General features: G+C 36.0%; 1 protein-coding gene across 2 annotated transcripts in view; it reads left to right on the top strand.

The window, feature by feature from the left end:
* LRRK2 (leucine rich repeat kinase 2) overlaps positions 1 to 20,286 on the top strand; it is a 140,704-nt gene that overhangs the window by 108,537 nt on the left and 11,881 nt on the right. For both annotated transcript variants that reach the window (XM_068560232.1, XM_068560231.1), the window contains exons 39-44: positions 2,298 to 2,398; positions 5,207 to 5,397; positions 10,935 to 11,095; positions 14,444 to 14,614; positions 15,847 to 15,947; positions 19,343 to 19,537. In XM_068560232.1, the coding sequence (XP_068416333.1) occupies positions 2,298 to 2,398; positions 5,207 to 5,397; positions 10,935 to 11,095; positions 14,444 to 14,614; positions 15,847 to 15,947; positions 19,343 to 19,537 (920 nt within the window). The remainder of the gene's footprint in view (positions 1 to 2,297; positions 2,399 to 5,206; positions 5,398 to 10,934; positions 11,096 to 14,443; positions 14,615 to 15,846; positions 15,948 to 19,342; positions 19,538 to 20,286) is intronic.

The following is a 20,286-nucleotide window of genomic DNA, read 5'->3' on the forward strand; positions in this document are numbered from 1 at the left end:
TTGAATGATTTTAAATGCCTTTGCACTCTGGGAGTGAATATATTAGTAATAGTAGGCTAAGGCAAAATGCTGAATTGTTAACACTGAATCTTAGATCTTAACCAACACCAAACTTGACTTGTGATTTGAAAGATACAGGCAAGTACCAGACATACTATTTTCTTTCTCTGAAAGAGTCTGAAGCCATCAGATACAGCTCCCCCAAATATACCCTTTTAGTGCACTAAGTTGTGTTTCAGATTAATGGACAAGTTTTGAGCAATGTTATGTAGAGATGTTCAAAAAGTTCATTTTTGAAGCACCTGTGTTTTTCCACCAGTTTTATTGAGGTGTAATTGACATATAGCACTGTATAAGTTCAAGGTGTACAGCATAATGACTTGACTTACATGTATGGTGAAACGATTACCACAGTAGCTTTAGTTGACATCCATAATTGCATATATATAAAAAATAAAGGGAAAAGAAAAACGTATTTTTCTTCTTGTGATAAGAACTCTCAGGATTTACTCTCTTAACCACTTTCGTACATAACCTATAGCAGTGTTAACTGTAGTTATCATGTTGTACACTACACCCCTAGTATTTATTTACCTTATAACTGGAAGTTTGTACCTTTTGACCACCTTCAGAAGCACCTGTGTTTTATATTCTTTAACTATGCAGATAGGAAAATGTTTATAAGAGTACTCCCCATTCTCTAGCCCCATTTCCCATAAACTCATAAATTCCATGTTTATTTATTGTACAAAAAGCAATCTAGATCAGGGTTTCTCAACCTCTGCACTGATGCAGTTTGGGACTGGATAATTCTTCGTTATGAGGGGTGTCCTGTGCATTGCAGTGTGTTTAGCAGCATCCTTGGCCGCTACCCACTAGATGTCAGTAGTATCTCCTCACACCCCGTCTCAGATTTGACAATCAAAAATGTCTCCAAACACTGTCAAAGGTGGGGGCTGGAGACAGGGAACAACGTCACCCTGGTTGAGAGCCACTGATCTAAACAAATCAGATAAATCCTTCTAAAAACATTTTACAATCAGAAACACCCTGGTATCTTTATGCTGGGATGATCTGGGGGAGGTCGTTCATCTCCCTCCGTGTTCGGCGTTTTCTTTGTCCGACAGGAGTGAATTTTAGGGCTTCAGTTAACCCTTTCCTTCCCAGATAGCAGTTACTATTAGGCAGTGACTAATATGACACATATTAATAGATTTGTGAGTACTAGCAGACTTGTTTTTGTAAATACAGTTGACCCTTGAACAACACAGATTAGAACAGTATGGGTCCACTTATCTGCAATTTTTTTTCAATAAATACAGTACCTGTATTTTTATCTTATAGATCTTTAACTAAGTGTAGGGAAAAGTTTGTGTTCAATTAGAGATTATAGTGTGTGAAATCAAAAGAACTAGGGTTTGAGCCCTGATTGTATCCAAACTGTTTCAGCTTCCTTTCCTCGGGTGGGACACTTTTCAGTTCTTTTGTTTTTGAGGCAGAGACAGCAGTGTGCAGATTTTCCACTGCACTCAGGGCTGCATTCCTAACCCCATGTTGTGTGTTGTGCAAGGGTCAACTGAATATTTTAAAATACACATATATGGGGTTTTGTTTTTCTATCTGAAGAGTTATGGGAGGGGGTACATTTCCTCTTTGAGGGACTATTTTTCCAGAGAGCCACAATAGAAGATACTTCAGTGGTATTATTTGTCAATTTTTTCACACCTTTGTGTCACAAGTACACAATAGCAGTCCTTAACCTTATTTTTGCTCTTAGTTACTTGAAGGGTACAACAGCCCATACTCCAATTTAATATGGCAGTGATTATGAAATAGGGAAGGGCTTTAAATAATTAGAAATCTCTACTACTCCCACCTGAAATTTTTTGTTTCCCTAGAGTGTATTTCTTTTCTCTGTTCATTAAATTTTTTCTTTGTTGTCAGTAGTTGTTCAGATTGAAGGGAATCAGAACAGGATATGTCTATTATTTAAGTCTCCATCTCTTCTTGTCTCCCTTCCCCCTCCACTTGCTTTCCTTCTCTTTTCCTTCTTCTATTTGCCCAATCCTATTTTGAATCCAATACTTAACTGTTACTATAGCCTTCGTTTCCCCCTGAAACTCCATCTTAGTTCATGGAGTAGAAGAAGGAAGAGAAAGCATTAAAGGAGACTTGATTCAGTGTAACTAGTGGGTCATATTTCTCTTTGAAGCAGATATAATTGCAAAAGATACAATTTATTGAGTTTTTCTGCTTGCACAGATTAACCTAAGTGCTTTGTACTTTCTTTTCAAAAGGTGACGGCGGTTTTGGATCTGTTTATCGAGCAGCTTATGAAGGAGAAGAAGTGGCTGTGAAGATTTTTAATAAACATACATCACTTAGACTGTTAAGACAAGTAAGAAATGCAACAATATTATTATGTTAAATCATACATTGTTAATCTCCTGGAACTCTTGTTTTGCATGCATTTGTAATTACCGTATTTTCCCCCAAAGTTTACTTGAGTTTAGTTATGAAATCCTACTTTTGTCCTTTCTTTATGGAGTGAAATAGGTTTCTCCTGTTGAAAAACAAAGACAGTATTCTGAGAATTCTTGTTCCAGGCTTTACAAGTACAGAAGAAAAGAGGGTACCTTTTTTGCATTTTTGTAATTTAAAGGAACCAAAATCCATACAACAGTAGTCTATTTAAAAACTTCTCTTGGCCTCAGTTAAGTCACATGTTCTTTTCTCAGCAAGCACCAATGTTCAGGGCAGTACTGTTGCTGATTGGCTTAGGCCTGTGTTACTGAACCAATCACTGTGATAATGAGCAAGGTATTATTTAAAATATCCCCACCTTTCCCTAAAGCTGAGATTGGGGTCAGTTCCCCTTAAAGTTCATGGGCTGCTTGGCTGAGGGTTGGATACCTCAGCAAAAGTCAGTACTGTTAGGAAGAGTGAAAGTTGATTGAATGCATAACCAAGAGTGGTCACTCCAGTACCCTCTCTTGTTTTGAATACTGGTGGGGATTTATTTCTTTTTTCTGAGTCTTTCCTAACAGTAGGGATGAGTGAGAGAGACAGGGTGAGAGGAGAGATAAATCCATGTGGATTCTGCAGTCTTACACCAGAACTCAGCCATATTTTTGAATCTATTCATTCTTATTTTTTTCTTGATTTATTAAAAAAAAATTGTGCCTGAATCTGAATCTAAATAACTTATGTAAACAAAAAAAATACAGTTGCAATATATTAGTTACTCTGAATAATGAAAATAATTTCATGTCTGTGTAAAATATCCTGGAGTAATTTTGATTATTAGTACCAAAAATTACACTGTAGCTCTAGGAATAAGCTAATAAATATTTTGTATATAATATTTTGTAAGTCAATGAACCAAATCTGAGCACAATCTCTTTCTGTCTGTAGGCAGTTTGTTGTATTAATTGATTTTTCAGTCTTGATCATTAGTCTTCAACATGTTTCAAATTTTATGTAATGTGCTCAGGGAACCTTGTTGGAAATCAGAACACTAGAAAGGTTTATGGGACTGATTAGTGTATGGGCAGCTAGGTGAACCAAGGAAATGGTAGAAGAAATAGAAACAATAGAGTGTGTGTAATATGCCTCTTTAAAAAAAAAGAAAAAGAAAGGAAAACACTTCAGTGTTCAGTGCTGCATTTTAAGGGTCATTCTACCTGTGGTCATGAATCGGGGCTGATGTGTTACACTCTTTTTGTTCCTTTCTCTTTGCAATCAGTGAGCTGTTTTTCTAGGATAGGAAATTTGGATTAGGCTCCTGTCTGTGTTTATGAAAGAAAACAAAGCTAACTTGACTTGTTCTCATCAGTTTTAGCCAACTGAGCTAATCAGACATAGAAGAAAGAAAGATTTTTATCTACTAAGGAAGTATGATTGCAGTCTGAAGCTCCTGTTCTTGAAAAATCCCCTCTCAGGGCGTTGAGCCTTTATTCTTCAGCTTGCAGAATTCTTCACACATCAGTTTCCTGATAAATGCAGTTGGCACTGATACTCCTTATCTTTGAAGCTGGTTGTTAAGAAGCAGAGCTTTTGCAGAAATCATAGTTTAAAACATGAATCAGTTTAATACCACATAAGCTATAAATTTCAACTAAATACAGTTTCAGAGTAGAGTGATATACAGAATAACGTGTATGGAATTCAAAACAACAGTATCATGAAAGAGGTTGTAAAGTCTCACATGATGTGGCCTAGGAATCAGATTGGAGACCTCTCTGTCCCAGCTAACTTCTTGGATTAGAGAGAGGTTGTTGCACCTGGTGATTGCTTTCTTTAGTAAGGGTGGTCCAAGGCAGGTCACTTTGAGGAACTAAGAGTTTTGAGCTAAGATCTGAATGGCAAGAAACCTTTAGCTGTGTGAAGGGTGGAGGGATTTCTAGGCAGAGGGATCAGCAAGGACAAAGACTCTGTGGCTGGAAGGAAGGAGCTGGGTGTGTGCAATGCTGGGGATTTAATGAACACCAATGTGGCAGAAGGGTGGTGAATAAGGAAGAGAGAGAAAGGAGATGAGGTTTGAAAGACGGGCTAAGGCAGATCAGGTCAGGCCACGAAGGCTGTGTAAGTGCATGGGATCTTAATCTATTGGGTTGGCCAAAAAGTTCGTTTGGGTTTTTCTGTAACATCTTATGGAAAAACCCAAACGAACTTTTTGGCTAACCCAATAAAAGTGACAGGAAGTCATTAGAGAGTTTTCAGGCAGGGGCAATGCCATATATTTCTTTAGGCTTAGACATTTCTCTCCAGAAAGCTCTCTAGTCATTAAACCAGAGATAATAGGCAGGTTGTACCTCACATGCCTCAAAGTGCAGTTGATTGGTAGTGGCTGCTCAGGATGCTGGGCTGAGAAGGATTCTGTGGCTAAGGAGGATTCAGTAGGTAAGACTGACATGACCTATTAGTGTGCCACAATATGTGTCCTGTCCCAGCATTAAATGTTCTGATAAAGCAGAGCAAACGGAAAAAGAGAACTTAAAATTTTATTTCAGAATATGGTTGCAAAACCAGTGGTTTAACTCTGAAAATGTGGAAAATATAAAAAAGCTCAAAGAAGAAATGGCAAGTTTGCTATAACCCAGTCACTCAGGGAAAACTGTGCTCCAAGTGTTGATGGACTTAAGGAAGGAGACACTTGGGTAAAAGCTGATTGTCTATGACTCTGAAATGATTTTTGACTTTGCAGGAGCTGGTGGTGCTTTGCCACCTCCACCATCCCAGCTTAATATCTTTGCTGGCAGCGGGGGTTCGTCCTCGAATGTTGGTGATGGAGTTAGCCTCCAAGGGTTCCCTGGATCGCCTGCTTCAACAAGACAAAGCCAGTCTCACCAGAACGCTGCAACACAGGATCGCACTACATGTGGCTGATGGTCTGAGGTAATAGATTAGGTTGCTGTTTTCTATTCAGGGCATGATGAGTGTGAGCCCAAAGTTACTCTCAGACTTTGAGAAGAACGCTTCCTTGTAACAATGTGTCCTGGTAATATTTCACAAACTATTTGGGTGTAAAACTACCATTTCGCTGATCAGATTTTATAATTTCATAAAATAAGAGTAGGAAAAGCATGCAGATCTCATAGCTAGCAGAAGTAGAGTTGGAACCCAGGAGTCCTTCTCCAGAGCCCATGATCTTAACCCTGTATTCACCTACCTTCCCTAAAAAAATATAGGTAAGGCTTCAAAGTATCAAGGAAAGTGTCAATTATCATGGATAATTCTAATGAGGAAAGATGAGGCCATATTTCTGAAGGGGACTAGAGTGATTTGGGTTGGGTTGTCCTGTAAGACCATAGTGTGTCTCAGAGGTGCACCCAGCCCCGTGGCCGGATGGCATCCGGACAGAGCCTTGGAGAGTGGAAAGGCCATGGCCTTTGGAGACAGAGGGACTGTCCACACACTTGCTTTGATTTTATATATCTGATTCTCTCTTTTTTGTAGTCTCTAAACTGTGCCTAATACTTAGTGAATAGTGTTTCGAGTTCTTCTGTAATAATTGAAGACATCCCAAGTTAAACTCTTGATTTCCCCCTTTTCCACTGCTCTCCATCTCCGGTCACCCAGTTGTGTCACCTTGGAATCATCCTTTAGTCCTTCCTTTCTCTCACATCCCACACCTCATCCTTCAGCAAATATCTTTAGCAAACATATCTCAGTGCAGCTCCTTCTCCTAACTTCTCTCCCTCCCAGCAGTGTCTAAGCTGCTGTCGTCTCTTCTCGCCCAGCTGGTCTCCCTGCTTTCACCTTTGCCCCCCATATAACCTGCTTTTCACACGGTAGCCAGAGTGATCGTTCTAACATGGAAGTTGGATCACATCTTTCTCCTGTTATCAACCCTCTCCTACCTCACTCTGTGGTCACTGTGCTCAGCCACTCGCCTCCCCGAGGCTTCTGGAATATGCCAGAGACTTTATACCAGCTATTCTCTTGGCCAGAATGTCGAACCTCCAGATATCCTCTTGGCTCACTTCTCACTTCATTCAGGTTTCTCCTCAGAGAGGGTGTCCCTGACTACCTTGTGTCTCTTTGGCACCTGTAGCACTTATCACTGCCGGGTATTCTTTATGTTTTTATTTTAAAAGTTTGTTTATTGTCTGTCTTTGCCACCAGAATCTAAGTGCCACGATAGCAAGGATTTTTCATCTTGTTCACCGTTGTACCCCAGCACCTAGAACGGTGCGTTCCCATTACACATGTTGCCACTGGGGAGAGAGGGAGGAAGGAAGGAAGACAGTGCCTTGTGCATGGTAGCCACAAAGTGGATGCAAATTTCCTTCTCTTCCTTGCCTTCTTAAATAGTGTCTATTCCTTTCGAGCAGTATCCAGAAATATAAATGGAATGGATGGTAAGGAAAACAAACACTGATCACAAACAAATAAAACTAAACTATTGATGTATACGATATAACTATTAATACTGTATAGGGAAAATAATAGGAGAATAAAATGAGCAGATTTCCTTTCCTGAAAGAGTCCAGAAGCTATTGAAAAACACAGATTATTATATGAAACAGGAATGCAAAGATTTGGATCTGGGTTGCTACATCTACTTTTGAACACCAGGGGGAACCTTGTACTAAATTAATCTAGATAAAGTGCAACTATGTCTTATGTATTTCAAAAGCTGTATTGGTCATTTTCCTTGATTAAACCGACTCCAGGTCCTGGTTTTTCCCTAAATCTTCCACATATTTCCCAAAGTGCTTATTTATAAAATGAATAATTGATTTTTAAAAAATTCATCACTGGTTGAAAGACCTCATCTCTTAAATAACTTGGAGACCTTACTTAAAATAACAAATCCAGCAGTTTCTGATAAAGTAAATGAAATCTCATCATATTTTCCTGTCATTTGCCTGATTTGTTCTCAGCATAATGCCAAGGGAGCTTTCTGGGTCTTGTGCTACAAGAGGCTAGTAGATTTCAGTAACAATCGATCTTCTCCCAGCACTAAGTATATTTAAAAATCTCAGCATTAGGGTTTGTCTTCCCAAATATATTTTAGCACAGAGCTATAACTATGGAGGTAGAAAGAGATAATAAAGTCGCACGCCTCTGCAGTTCCTTAAATGATGGAGCTGTTTAGAGTGACATACAAGAACTTTCTTCGTGTTACATATTTTCTCTTTTGCAGTCTTGCTTTCAGCTATTAGCTTACACCTCTAACTGTCTGCTGCTTTGAATTCTTTATTATAATTCTCAACTACCTTTGAAGATATAGTCACCTATATTTCCCACAAGCTTCTGTGTTTCAATATTTTCAAAATTGAATTTGCTTTCTCTTTTTCCTTCCACCATGAATCTGTTCTTTATCTTGTATCTCCCATTTGCCAACAAAAGTCTTCGTAGTCACATCCACAGCAACCCCCTCTCCCACAAAAGTAAGTACTCATTTGTCTGCCAGGTCCTTGACTATTTTACATCACCTTTTTAATTGATTAATTTATTTTTATGCCACTACTGCTGACTTGGTCCGGTACCTCTGGGGAACTATCAGAACATTTCTGGTATTATATTCTTCTAAAATAAAAATCTAATTATGCTTGAAATTCCCTGGCATTCCAAGTTATCTGCAGAATACATCTAAACTCCTTGCCCATAGCATCAAAACTCTTTATGTATGCCTCTAGCCTGCCTCTCCAGCCTCCTCCCATTCCACTGCCCTCGTTCTAACCATGCTGAAGGGCTTGACTTCTCACTGACATCCATGTCTGTCTTTGCATTTGTCATTCCTGTCTTTTCAAAAAATTGTCTGCCTAGAGAACTCATTTTCCTCTAGAATTTGCTCACATACCATCTCCACAATGATGTCTGACTGCACCATGAAGAGTTGGTTTGGCTGACACATGTTTCTTGAGTCTCCATGCAGGACTTTGTGCTGGCTGCTGAAGAGGGAAAGATAGAGATTATATTGCTCTTATCAAGGTTTAAAACTTATAGTCTAGTGGGAGAGTCTGCTTTGCTATCTGTACCTTTGTGCTTTTCTTCCTCTGGCTTCCCTAACATTTGGTACTCATCACATTTCTGCAACCTTGTTTGAGCACCTGTCTCTCCTAGATTGTGGCCCCTCAGGAGCAGGGAGACAAAGATGGCATTATATCCCCAGTGACTGTCCCTCATAGATGCCCAATATATATTTGTTAAATGAATGAAGGCATTCTATTTTTAGAGTAATTCTCTTTAGGACGAAATAAAGTTTACTTTAAGTTATAAGAGTTTCTTAGCAACATTGATGATAATCACGATTTCAAAATAACTAGTTGAGTTTAGACCAGTTTGTTTTAATAAAATATTTGACAATGCTCGCTGTCATGTAATACATAAATTATGGCTGAATTATTCTTAGTAAGACAAGATCTGTACTTGTTAATATTTCAAAAGCTATTCTGCTATTCTATTAAAAGCTATTAAAACTGCACTTTTAAGATTAAATTCTATAACTGAACATTTTAACTAATCCAGATAATCTTTCCCTCCCACTGACATAACTTCAAATTAAGTTTAACTAATTTTTTTTAACCTTTGGAAAGTATTCCGAGAGAGTCTGTATTCTATAAATATTCTGAAAGAGGCATGCATTATGAAGGATTTGGATGCTATTCAATTATGTATGACTTGGCTTTAACTTTTTTGTTCTTAATCTCCCAGCTTTTCTCTTCAGCAGGGCAAAGTAGCTAATGGCTTTTCAGTAAACCCTTAGTAAATTTTTCTTTTAAGCCCATAACTTATTATTAAGGTCAACTTTATTAGTACATCTATCTTACTTTTCAACCAAAAATATGTTTACGAAAGGAATAGGCCTAATGTCAAATGTCTTAACTACATCCTGGAAGAGAAAGAATCTTCTCGTGCATTAGTTGATGCAGTTAAATGATACATACACTCCCATCAATGAGTGGAAAGTTCAGGGTATTGCTGCCACTCTGCTCCTAATCCCCCTAGCAGTGATTGGTATTAGGTAATGGAGTAAATATTTATTGATATAATGTGAACCTAAACCAAAAGCCACAAACAATGGATTTAAATTTACCTCTATTAAGTTCTATGAAAAATTCTTTTTTCAAGGTAGGACATAATGTAGTTGTGAGATCATGTGCGGAGCTATGGCAAATTTAATGTCACGGGGCAGGGTAAACAGAGTGGGGGAAATCTGAATTTTGCGAGTGTGTAAGGAAAGGTAATAGAGTTACTTTAGTAGTTGGGGCAAAGTAGTAGCTCTTCGGCCATGTTTCCAGAATGGACAAGACCTGGTTGAGATGAAAACTTTTTATTTTTTATATTAACTAGTTTTTATTCTTCACCTACAATGAGTGTCCAGCTCTAGTTGCTGATGGTTGAATGGATCCGTTTCTAAAAGGAAAGACTTTAAAATCCCCCATATCACCTTTCCCAAGACAATGTTTTACTCATTCCAACTCTCAGTCTAAAATGTTCTTTGATAATTTATAACAGAATTGGGTTTTAAAGTAAATTACATCTTCAAATGGTACAGTATTGATAGCTAGAAAAGTCTTTTATTTTGATTTATTACTATTGAAAAAGTAGAAAATATTTTCCAAAAAATTAAGAAATAATTTAGTCAGAGAAAAATAAATATCAAAGGAGAGATGGAATAGAGAGAATTTTAAAAGCTAAGAAAAACTTCTCTGTGGTTTTAAGAAAATTAAAACTTAAATAAGTGGGAGTTATAACAAAATACTATCAATTCTTATTTAACATATTTACATTTTAAACTAATTAAAATCATCACATGGTGTTGAGGGAATTCAGAATTCCTTTTAAGTAGTTATTAAAGTATACAAAAGATAAGTCTTCAAAAATTGGTACTTTGCTTAAAGTGGTTGTGCCTTAAAGTTTAAATCACTTATCAGGATTGACATGTCTTTTTGTTTGTTTGTTTTAAAAGCATAAGCTTGCTCTGTAATATTGGACTTGTAGGTTTTGATTTCCTTCTGCAATATCTCTTAACTTTGAAGGTGAAACAGCACAGAATTTTTGATGCTTTGCGTAATAAACATATATATTTTTAAAAATAACGACAAAGGGCTTCCCTGGTGGTGCAGTGGTTGAGAATCCGCCTGCCAATGCAGGGGACACGGGTTCGAGCCCTGGTCTGGGAAGATCCCACATGCCACGGAGCAACTGGGCCCGTGAGCCACAACTACTGAGCCTGCACATCTGGAGCCTGTGCTCCGCAATAAGAGAGGCCGCGATAGTGAGAGGCCCGCACACCGCGATGAAGAGTGGCCCCCGCTAGCCGCAACTAGAGAAAGCCCTTGCACAGAAACGAAGACCCAACACAACCAAAAATAAATAAATAAATAAATAAATAAATTTATTAAAAACAAAAAAAATAACGACAAATTTATTATGGTGTAATCACATTTTAATAAGGTTTCCTGTGCATTTCATGGCAGATACCTCCACTCAGCCATGATTATATACCGTGACTTGAAGCCCCACAACGTGTTGCTTTTCACCCTGTATCCCAATGCTGCCATCATTGCCAAGATTGCGGACTATGGGATTGCTCAGTACTGCTGTAGAATGGGGATAAAAACGTCAGAGGGCACACCAGGTGGGTGACAAGGTTTGTGTGATAATTCCCTCTTCAGAATGGATAACCACTGACTTCAGTTGTGAGTTCAGGAGAATCAAAGAGGACACTGTAGCCTATCACACTGTGAACAGATATTTGTTGTGACCAGTACGTGAATAATTGTGACCAGTACATTTGTGATTTTGATCATTATATCCTGTAGGGCAAAAAAATCAACTGATGTAATTTTCCAGGGTAAAAATCAAATTAAAAAAATAGAGTATGTTTTATGTCAAGTTATATTTTTAAAAGTTGGACTTCTTAAAAATGTTTAAATACTCCAGAGGTGGTGAAAAGGAACCTCAAAGTTTTAATCTAGCTACTGTTAACACTTACCTAAAAATGAGGCAAACCAAATTCAGGTTCGCAAACCCTTTTTTGTAACTCTGAAACCCAAATAACTTTGAAAATCCAAAGTTTTTTTTTAATGACTGATTCGATGGCAAAATCTGACCCGATCAAATTGAGCCTTGTTAGGATCTTTATTTCTCATATTCACTGTGAATGTGTGTATGTTTCACAGCAGAAATATAAACATGTTTGTTTGAGTACAGGGTGCTGGCTCTGATCCCACTGAAGTTTTATGTAATTTGTTATATGCATTATTACTAACTTTCTTAAATATAAAAAAGTATAAATTCCTAAATACTTCTAGCTCCAAGAGTTTCAGATAGGGACTTTGGGACTGGAGTTCTTAGTTGCACTGTTCTTGATACAAGCATACTTTCTTATTCTTTTTTAAAAAATTTTTTAATTAAAAAAATTTTTAAATTTTAATTTTATTGGAGTATAGTTGATTTACAGTGTTGTGTTTCAGGTGTACAACCAAGTGATTCGGTTTTACATATACATATATTCATTCTTTTTTAGATTCTTTTCTCATATAGTTTATCACAGAATATTGAGTAGAGTTCCCTCTGCTATACAGTAGGTCCTTGTTGGTTATCTTTCTTATATATAGTAGTGTGTGTATGTTCATCCCAAGCTCCTGATTTATCCCTCCCACCACTTTCACCTTTGGTAACCATAAGTTTGTTTTTGATATCTCTAAGTTTGTAAATAAGTTCATTGGTATCATTTTTTAAAAAATTAGATTCCACATATGAGTGATATCATCTGAGATTTGTCTTTCTCTGTCTGACTTACTTCACTTAGTATGATAATCTCTAGGTCCACCCGTGTTGCTGCAAATGGCATTATTTCATTTTTTTTATGGCTGAGTAATAGTCCATTGTATATACGTACCACATCTTCTTTATCCATTCCACTGTTGATGGACATTTAGGTTGATTCCATGTCTTGGCTATTGTAAACAGTGCTGCAGTGAACATTGGGGTGCACGTATCTTTTCAGATTATGGTTTTCTCAGGGTATATGCCCAGTAGTGAGATTGCTGGGTCATATGGTAGTTCTGTCTTGTGTTCCTGGTGTCCAGAGTTCCATCCATGCTGTCTAGTTATTTCATTGTTTTATGCAGAATGGTAAGTCTGGTCCCTGTTATTCTATCTTACCTAGACATAGAAGTGATACACGTTTAAATAAATGACTTATTTGAACAGCCTAATACAACAACGCACATTTAGGATTTTAGTTAGTACTTAACATTTGTAGTCTTTGAGGGGCATCAATGCTAAACAGGGTATCCGTGTAGTACAGTAGCACGGTCCATACCCACCATAGATCATTCACAGTATTAGATCAGGTGACAACACTGTCCTTTTGTAAACAGGCAGGAAATGTTTCTATTTCTAGCCTTCCAGTGACAAGTAACATTAAAAGTGTTCATTTTCATCCCAAATTAAATTCAGTGGTGAATACGTGGAGTAGCTTGAAATGTTATTCTTCCTGTTACTACTATGGTGACCAGTATACTGAAATATAAGGCAAAATTTTTTGAAGAAATTGCAGTTGCTTTTCCAGGGAAGTCCTCAGTGATAAGCATACACGTAGAGTAGCTTGGAGGATCTTATGGTTTAGATTGATAGTTAAATGTTATGTTGGTAGCTTAGGTCTTGATGCCCTCAGTCCCCCTCCCCTCCCCATTTTGGTTGAAAGACTCCATGATGTTTTAAATTAAGATTTGATTTGCAAAACATAAGCTTGTGAGTTGAAAGCAGCAAATGCTATTGAGCAGGTCAAATGATGTGTTTCTAATAAATTAGTGGAAATAATAACACTCTGGCAACAAAGAGATATATCTATATCTAGATTTAGATGTGCTTGAGTGTTTTATATACATACTGTATTGTAAATTCTGCGTGTTTGTTTTCTTTTTCTACTTAATATTTCAGGGACATCTTTCTGTGTCAAATATCAGTTTTAACAGTTACATAATATTTCAGTAATTTACTTAACCACATCTTGATGTATATTTAATTTTTTCTAACTTTTTGATATATTGAAAGGCTTTAATTAACAGACTTGTAAATTAAAAATTTCCCATTTATGAAACTAATTTTTAAACATTAAATTTCTAAAAATCATATTGCTGGGTAGGCATATTTTGAATTTTGAAATACTAATTGCCTTCTAGAAAGGTTTATCAATTAAAATTCCCTCAAAACTTGAATTACAGCACCTATTTCCCATTCTGGGTTTGTTATTGTTTTTAATCTTCATGAAGTTAATAGTCAGAAAGTGATAATTTAATGTTTTTATTTTTCAAATATTTATATATAGAACATAGGTGGTTTTCCTTAGATTGTTGACTATTATAGGTAATGTTGAAATTACTTTTTTTTTCCTGAAGTGATTAAAAATGATTTATATCTATTGCAAAATGAAAGGTTTTATTTTTCTTTAAGAGAATTTCAGGCGTGAACTTACACCTGAGAGAGAGGGCTTTTATTTGTTTTATTCGAGGTTTTCTTTTTAGTGTTCAGTTGGGTTCAAGGAGCAGAGTCACAATTCTTGGAATGATAAGGCCATTAGCATTGCAGCCAGGTTAAAGTGAGTTGGAGTGAAGTCTAGAAATCTCCCTCCTGTCTCCTCCTCTGTTTGAAACACTGCTCTGGGAATAGTTATTATTAAGAATGATGTAAACTTTTCCCCCCTCTTAGGCTTTATTTATTTAATTATGAAATATCACTTAATAATTTATTATTGAATGTTTATCCTTATTATTCTTCAAGATCGACCTTGGGGTGAAATGTCCTGGGACAGGACTGTTAATTGACTTGATTAAGATGTCTTCTTATAGAGGTGATGTGGCCTGTTTAGAACTCATCTTCCTGTCTCTTCATCAGCACATATGCCTACGTATATACCTCCCTGGATGTATAAGTTCTGGGGTTGGGCATATTTATTAATATGTCTGCTTACTTTCAGGGTTTCGTGCACCTGAAGTTGCCAGAGGAAATGTTATTTATAACCAACAGGCTGATGTTTATTCATTTGGTTTGCTACTCTATGATATTTTGACAATTGGAGGTAGAATAGCAGAGGGTTTGAAGTTCCCAAATGAGTTTGATGAATTGGCAATACAAGGAAAATTACCTGGTAAGTTTTATTTTATCTACAATAAAGATTATTATTATTTTTTAATAGTAGCAGCTTCATTTCCAAGTTATTTAATTGTAGTTGTATAGTAATTCATTTCACAGCTGAAAATTTGTTTAGTGCATGAATATTCTTAAATTCTGTGACATATTAATAAAATCATATGAGAAAGATAGAAGTTATAGAGCTTGTTTTTAATATTCCAAATATTGATATATTTGGTATTATATTTAGAAGAATACTCAGAAAAGGAAATACTATTAGAACTCCAGGTTTAGTGACTTTTCTTCTTGTAAGGAGTTACTAAGTGTCCATTAGCTTGGGGTATTTTCATTTTCTTGGAGTGAAGTAATTTCTAGGCAGGAATGGAAGCTTGAATTATTTACAATAATAATTTTTAGTAGTAAATATTAGTAAGAATTAGTAAATGAGTATCTAATGAGATCAAATCTCATTTTGAATGGTTGCCTCATGCTTTAAAGAAATTCTAGGACTTTGTCATTCATTCCTTAACTCTGCAGTTCTCATTCTAAAGTATTCTTTTAAATATATTTAGTTGTTTCTCATATTTTCTGCTTTTCTTTTCATTTAAGAAAAGTTTTGAGTGTATACTATGTTCCATCTACAGGGAATACAGCTTTAACTATCTCCTTCTGGGGGACCTTTAAAGATTCCCAACAGAAGGAAATCTATTATTACTCGACTAAACTTTGTGCACAATCTAGGTCATCTCCCTCATTTTATCAGTTAGCTTTCCAGTGAAAGTTTTCAGGTCTGTATTCTACACCAATCAGAAAAATGGCATACCTCTTATAAAAAAAACAAATGTGCACAAAGTGACTCTGAGAGCCACTTTGGATTAAATGCATTAAATGCTTGTCTACATTGAATATTAAAATAAAAAGTATTTGCAAAGAAGTCTATTATATGAACAAAAGTGTTTTCAAAGTCTATTTGAAATGAAGGTATGAAAGGAAAATATATTTTTATTCAATTGGTATTTGTGTCTCTTTTTATACTGTAAAAATTAAGAACTCATTCTTGATGTCTCTAGTGGAGACAGTTAACAAAATTAGCTTTAAGAGTGATTAGCAGATTCATGATATATATGGGATTATAAAGATCAGTGGTTCCTTTGCAATGTCTGGACCTCTCATACACATTGAGAAGAAATAAAATAATTGTTCTGATTTGTCCAGTGTTTAAGCGTGATATGTTTTTTAATGTTTTAGATCCAGTTAAAGAATATGGTTGTGCCCCATGGCCTATGGTTGAGAAGTTAATTAAAAAATGTTTGAAAGAAAATCCTCAAGAAAGACCTACTTCTGCCCAGGTATTTGTGTAGTCAAAATTTTATCAATATTTTGTTCAGAACATCAAAAAATATACATGTAATATTCAAATATATATACTCAGACATATAAACACACACACACACAGTTTAAAACAGTTATAAAGCAAAACTCCTCTATCCCCTCACTACCCCAGGCACAAACTAAAGGGCCAACACCCCAGAAACGCACATATGCCTCTTTCTGATTGCATCACCCTCTTTTCCCTATAGATGTAGCCAGTCTCCTGACTTTCATGATAATCGTTTTTTTTTTTCTTTTTATGATTTTACTACGCAGTTTAGTTTTCCTGTATTCATAATTTATTTAAAATGGAATCATAGTCACATGCTGTTCTGAGTTTTTTCAGTTGTTCTCCCAACATTATTTTGTAAGCTTCATTCATGTTGTTGAACATAGCTGTTGATTACTTTCCCTACTATTCCATTCCACTGTTTGAATGCACAACAATGTATTTACCCGTGATCATATCAGTGGGTGTTGGTATTGTTTCTAGTTTTTTGCTATTATAAATAGTACTGTTTTGAGTGTGGTCATACATGTCGCCTAGTGCAAATTGTATCAGAATTGCTTTGTGGTATCTAACCAGGAGTTGAATTGCAGAATCATGGGATTTGGGAATATCTAAATCATTTCCTGAAGAAGTTGTACCAGCTTAACAGTTACATCATCTGTATATTAGGGTAGCTGTTTTTTTTAATATATTCTCCCTAAACGTTATACTATCTGACTTCTTAATTTTTTCCAAATAGATTCAGTCTTGTGTATTGATTTACATTTTCCTAATTACTAATAAAGATGAGCATCTCTTTATATATTCATTGGTCATATATATGTATTTCCTCTTCTGGAAAATGCCTGTTCATTATTTAGCCATTTTTCTATTGAGTTGTTTGTGTAAAAGTAAAATTTAAAAAGCGCTTCTTTATACATTGTATACTAAAACTTTGTTGGTTATATATGTTGCAAATTTCTTTTCCCAATTCCTGGTTTGCATTTTTATTTCCTATAGAGTGCCTTTTGATTAACAGAATTTCTTAATTTTAATAGAGATAAATTTAACAATACTTCTTTTTATGGTTATTAATTTTAGGGTCCTGTTTTAAAAGGTCCTTATCTCTCTCAGAGTCACAAAAATATTTACCTATGGTTTCTTCAAAATGTTTAAAAGTTTTGCTCTTAATAGTTAAGTTCTGAATCCATCAGGAAATGACATTTTTATCTAGATCCAATTTCCTTTTTTCCATATGGGTAACCAATTTTTCCAGCTTCATCTATGAAATTGTTTCTTCCTTTGTCTTCTACTGATCTTTTTATTTTCCATTTCCACTCTGTAATATACACTCAAAGATAAACACACACACATTCTCTTCCATTGGTCAAGTTACCTGTTCTTCCTCCAGTACAATCCTGTCTTAATTCCTGAAGCTTTATAATAGTCTCTTTCCCCCCTTATTTTTATCCTTTAGGAATGCTTTAGCTGTTCTTCAGTCTAGTTTTTCCATATAAATTTTTAAATTACTTTGCCAATTTTTATGAAAAATTCTATTGTGCTTTGGATTAGACTTGCATTGAATCTGTAGACAATATCCTTATGATATACTGTCTCTCTATTCTTGAATATGGGTTATCTCTGTATTTAGGTCTTCTTAAGTGTCTTTCAATAAAGTTTTATAATTTTGCATAAAGGTCTTGCACATCTTTTTCTGGATTATCTTGCTATAAATTGCTTTACACTCAATTCCTGGCTTGAGATGTTTTTGAATCACCCAGGTGATGAGAATCTGGTCCACAAATCTTGAGAGCCAGCTTATTAATTAATAAACAGTTTCTCGGGGTTCTTTTGCTCTCTCCCCCTGTGTCTGTAAAGTCCCAAGGCAACTTTCCTTATAAACCAGTGAGAGTGGGAGTGTGGAGTGGCTTTATTTCTGGTTCTCATTTATTCTAAATATGCAGTCCTTTTGGGATCCCAGTTTTATGGGAACAAGACCATTAACTACATTCTCCGCTTTGGGCAGGCCATAGATTTAACTCTTTCCCACTGGCCTCACAAGGCATTAAAAACCACACATCAATTTTGCTTCAATAGACAAATGCCTAAAGGGAAAATTGGGCTTCAGGGTTCATCTGACCTCTCTGGATTCTGTCTTTCATTAATATTTTGGCCTGATAATTCTATATGGTGTTGCCAGATCTTTAATGTTTTTAAGAGATTAAAAAATAATTTCTTCAGCATTTTAAGTTGTATTCAGCTGGAAGTTTTGTCCAAATAACCTCTTCCACCATATTATTGGAAACAGAACTCTTACTGTGTTTTAAATGGAACAGATTTTAATAGATCAAAATAAGAGCTGTTTTTATGTTGTGGACTCTCAATTTTGTACAATAATTCATTGAAAAATTTTTGTTCAATTTTAAATTTCCTACTCAGAAATAGCTGAGGACATGTATATACTGCCTTTATCAAACATCATATAATCGTCTTGACTACTTGCCTTACTGGCTTTTTAATTTTGGTTGCTACCAGTGTTAATTACACAGACCTTAAAAAAAAAATTATCAAAGCAAAATTTTCCAGAGCTTAATTATTGTTTTACTTTTTCTTCTTTTAATTTTCACTTATACTTCACCTGTATTTTATAGATTACATAACAATCTTGAGGGGTTTTTTTAGCACATGACAGTTTTCAAAAACTTTCACATACCCGTTTAGTCTTTAAAATACAGTGTGTACTAGGCAAGGTGGGTAAACTCATCACCTTTGTTAGATGAGTCACTGGGAGAAATGGAGCTCTCTTGGGGCCTCGTGAGTGGCAGGTAAGTGGCTGTGACACGGGGCTCTAATTCCATTTTCCTGACCTCTGGTTCTGTTTCCTTACACTGGCCCTCTGCCATCTCTTTAGTTCGTTAGTGCTTGAAGGAAAAATATAAAAACAGAATCTAGAGGTGATTTGTGAGTTTTGTTACCAAAATCAAAATGTCTTTTTCCTTCAACTGGTAGAAGGTCTATTCTATTGTGGGCTCTAATGTTTATCTTCAACATGATGCGTCTCTGCAGTATGAAACTGAATGAAGAATAGCTCCTGACTCTGCTAAATTTCTGTTCATTTGGCACTTTTGAGATTTTCTTTTCAAGTTACAAAACATACCATACGTACAAAAGTGCATATATCATGCACAGTTTAAAAATAAGTATTATCTTAATATCTATAGTTTGATTGTTAATCTTGTTGCTCCGAATGGGTCACAGTTTAAATAACAAATTTAGGTCTAGTGCTATAACATTTAATACTACATTATTTATAATGATATGATCTTTCAAGAGGGCATGTGTTAACCTGATGTGTGTTATTTTGTTATTTTTTAACTTTCTCAGGTCTTTGACATTTTGAATTCAGCTGAGTTAATCTGTCTGATGAGGCGTATATCAATACCTAAAAACTTTACTGTTGAATGCATGGTTGCTATGAATCATAACAGCAAGAACGCAAGCATTTGGCTGGGCTGTGGGCACACTGACAAAGGACAGCTCTCCTTTCTTGACTTAAATACAGAAAGATACACTTCTGAGGTAAGTCCAAATACCATTTAAATTAGTGAAACTCCAGAAAACTCACTTTGCAAATTATTTTAAAGCATGTACCAATTGAAAATTACTTAGGGGTACTCAGTGTACAGGTGCGAAGGGTCCAGCTGGGACCGGGGGAGGACTTGAAGAACCGGCATTTGGTTTTGGACACAACTATCTGGGTTCAACCGCTGGGCAGAACCTTTTGTCAGGGGCCCAGCCAAGAACCAGGCCCGTGAGATTCCCGAGGGTGTCCATGACTTTCAAGTGGACTGCAGTGACTGGTTCTTTAAAAAAAAAAAAAAGTTACTTATAAGGAAATAAAATAAGAGGTAATACAGGAGTGTTATTAAATTAGCTTCCTGTTAGAACAAGTGTATTCACATGAAATGAAGTAGTGTGTGTTTTGTTTTAAAATCACAGTATATGTGTGTCTTAGGTCAGGAATGCTAGAAACACAGCCTGAAACAGGGAATCTTATATGAGTGATTCAAGGAGAGAGAAACTTTTAAGGAGGTATGGGAAGCCACATAGATCAGGGGAAGAAGCTTAGCAAAAATGTAGTGTCTGAGGAAGTCTAGCCTCAGTCTTTACCCACAAGAAACTCTGGAATGTGAATAACGGCACAGATTTATCCCTTCACCAGGCAAGGGGTCCAGTATTTCATTCCCACTTATCAGTCAGTCATCAGCTGCAATTTGCCCAAGGGTAGGGGTGGCATAACCTCCCAACCATTTCTGAAAAAGCCGGTT

Source organism: Eschrichtius robustus, chromosome 13, assembly GCF_028021215.1.
Source record: "Eschrichtius robustus isolate mEscRob2 chromosome 13, mEscRob2.pri, whole genome shotgun sequence".
Taxonomy (NCBI): Eukaryota; Metazoa; Chordata; class Mammalia; order Artiodactyla; family Eschrichtiidae; genus Eschrichtius; species Eschrichtius robustus.